The sequence below is a fragment of the Notothenia coriiceps genome, unplaced genomic scaffold, assembly GCF_000735185.1.
Source record: "Notothenia coriiceps isolate Sejong01 unplaced genomic scaffold, NC01 NC01_scaffold00003100, whole genome shotgun sequence".
In the NCBI taxonomy this organism is placed as follows: domain Eukaryota; kingdom Metazoa; phylum Chordata; class Actinopteri; order Perciformes; family Nototheniidae; genus Notothenia; species Notothenia coriiceps.
This window is the reverse complement of record NW_011335801.1, coordinates 104,538-109,631: the sequence shown is the minus strand read 5'-3', so window position 1 is coordinate 109,631 and position 5,094 is coordinate 104,538. Positions and strand designations below refer to the sequence as shown.

The following is a 5,094-nucleotide window of genomic DNA, read 5'->3' as shown; positions in this document are numbered from 1 at the left end:
GGGGGGATTTGATAAGCATTAACTGTCATAAGGGTGCAGAGAAACTACTGTTATTAGCTAGCCACTCACAACCACATGCAGCCTGTCCACGTTAACAAAACGCAGTAAAGGTCGGATTACAACACACACATGGAGAGTGACTTTATTCTCTGCTCAGGTTTACTGCAACATTCATGCTCTGAAAATCGGAGGTAACCTTTAAAAACAAATATATAGAGGTTTATATTTGGTTTATGTCAGAAGAATATTTAATCAAAACAAGGATTTGTCATACAGTATTATTTTTGCCTCATTATTATAACAGCCTCAGTTATTAAGAGGTCACTTGTATTTGTTATACTAACAGGAGAGAGTATTTTAATCTAGCTATATCTAAGGTTAGCTGTGGCTTTAAATAAGCATGTCATGTGCCGAGGTGAGAAAGGAGCCAGGGTTTGAATTTCTTTCTCTATAGTGTTTTTCAATTACATACACAATCATATCTGTAACTCTTTATGTGATAAAGCATGGGCAACATTTTCTCCAGGGCATAACAATACTGCGTTGCACCCCTCTCTTGACAGTTGGCAGGAATAAGTAGAAATACTTTTGATTCCCACGTGTTTGAACAACAAGTCATACAAACTAGTTCTGTTCAAGCATAATCAGCAGTGCAGTACAACAGATCAGTCATTTCACCAATCATCTAAATACTTCAATATTTACACAGTGTTTTATACCTAAAGGTGAATTTGTGTCAAAATGACAGGTGGAGTTTCATGACAATTATTGTTGGTTGGCTTCTGTTGTTTCCTATTTATAGATCTCTCTCTAGTTACTCCTCTCTCCATCATCCTTGGAGAATTTTGAGTGCCACCCTCCTCCAACAATAAAGACTGAGGCAGTTATTGCTCTCAGTATTTTTGCTTTCTCTGAGTGCAGTGGTAGGTGAAAGGCAGGGAAGGAGCAGCAGTCATGGATGATGTATATAAAGCAGCGGTGAGTTCTTTTAGCTATGATAATTCCATTGGAGATGTTAACTTTTAAACATTTAATAATCAGAACATTTCGAACATTCTGATTTTTTGTGAGATTCGTAAAGATTCAAAATATCGTATGAATTCAAAATATATGTTTAACACACAACGTAAAATCCAATGCAGTACATGTTTTCTTTGAAAAGATACATCAAACCAATGTTGAGACTGTTTCAACTGTATGCTCTTTAAATTTGTGCCGCTCTATTAATGGTTTAGATTATATTGTCAGAATGTGTGCAACTATACATCAGAGAAAAAGGAGCAGGAAAGTAGATTACAGAATAGTTTTTAACATTTTAAGACTTTGACCTTCAGCAGAAAATATAATGAAACCTAACTAATAAAACAAGAAAAGAAAAAAAATTGGAGTAAATTAAATGGTATCCTGACTGCATGCATATTTTTCATTATGTTTTAAAGTCTTTGTGTGTTGATTCAACTTGTATAACATTCAAACAGTATGTGTGATGAGCTCAGACAGAGGGAGGCTGCTGTGTTCAATCTGTGGCCGACGCAAAGACAGCTCAGGGGACAGCTGATTGCTATTAAAACAAATTACCCAGCCAGACAGCAGCATGTGTCAAAGATTCCCCCTTTGTACTACCACAAAACAAGAATAGTAGGTGAGGAAAGCAGAGTGACATTGCAGTCCTTCTGCACTGAGAGCAGCCATCGTTCTGGCAGTGATTTATTGACAATAATCAGCATTATTTGCTTTCCTTAAAGGTTGAGAACTTGACAGAGGAGCAGAAAAATGGTGAGGAAACTTTAACTGTTAATACTTTGACCCATTACTTTCATTTTATCCATAATAACCATTATACTCCCAAGCTAATATACTTAATAGTTTTCTTCAAATATGAATACATCTACTATTAACAATACTATTTTATAGTATAGACTTCATTAAAGTCAGTGAGAGAACTTCTAACTGGTTAGGAAAAAAGTTTATATAATACTGATACATACTTTACATGACCTATAACCTATACATGATCATAAGTGAGAAGATTTGCTACTTCTATAGAATTGTTCTTAATGGTTGCCACCAGAGACAATAGGTCTGATTCCTTAGAAATCAGAAAAGCCCTGTTGCTAACTCCTTCAGCTCCAACCTTGCTGCTACATGGTTTTCATGACAGCCATCTTGGTGTTATATTGTGCTCATGGATTCTCTTCATTAGTTATCAGCCCTGTCTGCGTATCAGACAGTAACGGTTGCTGTGTCCCCTTCCAGAGTTTAAGGCTGCGTTTGACATCTTCATCCAAGATGCAGAGGATGGCTGCATCAGCACCAAAGAGTTGGGGAAGGTGATGAGAATGCTAGGACAGAATCCCACCCCAGAAGAGTTACAGGAGATGATCGATGAGGTGGATGAGGATGGTATGTCAGCAGTAACCCCACTGTAGGCATTAGGGGCATGGGAGTTTTATCGAGTGGAAGAAAATTATTTTTACATTGAACATTAGAGAAACATTACTCCAAATGTAATGGAAGAAAAACTGGATCTTAAGAGTTTAAATAACTGCATAACAACTGCAATATAACTAGTGTATGTTGACAGGCAGTGGCACAGTGGATTTTGATGAATTCTTGGTCATGATGGTCCGCTGTATGAAGGAGGAGAGCAAAGGAAAATCTGAGGAGGAATTGGCTGAACTGTTCCGCATGTTTGACAAGTAGGTTCTGCACAGAGCTGCTGTATTTAGAAAAATCTGCAAGTTGATGAGAGAAAAATTAGTTGACTAGTGATACTTAAAATATTTCTCAAAAAAACTTTGAATAATGTGTCAACATTTTGGAAAGAAATGACGTGGTTCATTACAGATGAGAATAAGACTGATTTGTTTATCTTGTGTTGAGGAACGGAGATGGCTACATAGATTTAGAAGAGCTGAAGGCCATGCTTGAGTCCACTGGAGAGGCCATCACAGAAGACGACATTGAAGAACTGATGAAGGATGGAGACAAAAACAACGATGGAAGAATTGATTATGACGGTACAGACGTCTATAACATGTTATAACAATGTTCATAGATATACAGCAACTTAGAATTTCCCCACCCTCCTCAGTTGTACCTCGGCTGGCCGTAAGGGGTCCTTTCAGGGTCATTGCCGGGTCCTTGGTAAAAATAAATCTCCCCCCAGATGACATAGTGAACGCGTGGCTCACTTGTGACTTGGCTTTGGTGCATTATGCAGATATCAGTTACAATGATTCATCTATCCACCGGATGGAGGACAGATGGAAGCTAAGGGAGATGTAATGTGAGGAAATGTGCTTCATCATGAATGACCAGGTCAAGACAGCATTAAGCTGAAGCTTGTTTTAACCATCTTGCCAGATGGTGAAAGACGACACGCCTGTAGTGAGTCCTCAGAACCATTATGTGGTCTATGAAAGCTCCAACAACATTTAAAAACATATTTGGCTAGCATAGTAAACCCTTAAAAACATGGCGACGCAAGTAGCCAGTTCAACAATAAGAAGAGAGACAATGCGAGCGGACAGCTGTAATTCAGACCGGAGAGGAAATCAGCATTAACAATGAAACGTGCTATTAAATGCATAGTGTAGGTTTCAGTTTGTAGGTCTCTGCTCTTGTCTCCCTCAACTCCTAATGCTGGTTCCTTTTTGTAAACATCACAGCATCTGTGCAAATAGCATACAGTAATATTCAGTAACCAGGATTCTACTATTAATCATTTATATGGGATATAAATAATCTTTCATATTTAACACTACATCTCAAATTAAAAAAACCAGGATGAGCCTAATAACCATATATTCCCTTCCTCATCGAAAATATTATTTATTTATTTATTTGTTCATAACCTGGATACTCATTTGGAGAACAATTCAAAGAGGGATAGACAATAGAATCTCAAAGTTCTTTTAACGCAGAACTAAAAATATGGAAAGCTGAATCCTGAATTGTCATCATACTTGATGTGAGGGAGTCTGGTCCGGCAACATTTACTGTTTATCATAGCCTAGCATGATCATATCTAGATGATCAGGTTAGCAAAATATCATGAAAAATAATTTTGTAAAACGCAAAGTGTTGCGTTTTAAATGCAGTGTAAGTAGTGAGACATGTCTCTAGTTACTGATTTTTGGTTATGTTCTTTATAAGAAAGCTTTGCAAAGGCATTATTCAACGAGATTCAAATGTAAACAGTATGCATTTAAATTGAATGATACGCAGCACTTATTTGATCAGAAATGTTAACTGTCAATGACATTATATTGTATTAATCTAGTATACAGTACGTAGTAACTTCTAACTTTCCTATATCAGTCTCACAAACACACACATAAACAAACACACACACACACACACACACGCACGCACGCCAGAGTCCTGCACGGGTCTGATTTTCAAGACCCGCTCCCGCCCCGCACCCGCGACGTGCAATACCGAACCCGCCCCGCTACCCGCACATATTGCCAATTAGTTCCGCAACCCGACCCGACCCGTCGGCACAGGATCCGCAACCCGACCCGAACCCGCATATATATAAGCAGTGAAAACGTACAATTATTAACACACGCAGTTGCATATTTGGCTCAAAAAGCCTGGGATGTTGGTTATTTTCTCCATCTAGGATGACACCAAAAGCCTCCCAGACGTTGGATTTTGCTCTTGAGGAAGAGTTATTGAAAATGCTGTATTCTCCGCTAGAGAGCTTCACCTCAGCCATTCAGAACGTGGCGCGCTCAGCAGCAGATAGATGCGCTGCAGAGGTTATGATTATGCTCGGTCCCGCGGGGGAGAGGTCTGCGGATTTAAACATTAAACTAAATTATTATTATTTTAAATATATTTATTATGCAACACCCGCAACCCGACCCGCATCATCTTTGTTTTACCCAGAACCGTAACCCTGGAAAAAAGCGTTTGAAAAAATACCACCAGCAAATCACCTTTTTTGCAGGTCACCCGTCGGGTACCCGCGGATACCCGACCCGATGCAGGACTCTGCGCCACCGTGCATATGTCCTCCACACTCATGCCGTTAAATAAGGCTGTTGACACAGCCATACCCCGTGTAGAGTGTGCACGGACCCC

General features: G+C 39.1%; 1 protein-coding gene across 1 annotated transcript in view; it reads left to right on the top strand.

Moving 5' to 3' along the window:
* The first annotated feature begins 875 nt into the window (after window positions 1–875).
* tnnc1b (troponin C type 1b (slow)) overlaps window positions 876–5,094 on the top strand; it is a 6,742-nt gene continuing 2,523 nt past the window's right edge. The window contains exons 1-5 of the mRNA XM_010766112.1: window positions 876–978; window positions 1,746–1,776; window positions 2,257–2,403; window positions 2,585–2,699; window positions 2,884–3,020. Coding sequence (XP_010764414.1) covers window positions 955–978; window positions 1,746–1,776; window positions 2,257–2,403; window positions 2,585–2,699; window positions 2,884–3,020 — 454 coding nt within the window. The 5' untranslated portion in view covers window positions 876–954. The remainder of the gene's footprint in view (window positions 979–1,745; window positions 1,777–2,256; window positions 2,404–2,584; window positions 2,700–2,883; window positions 3,021–5,094) is intronic.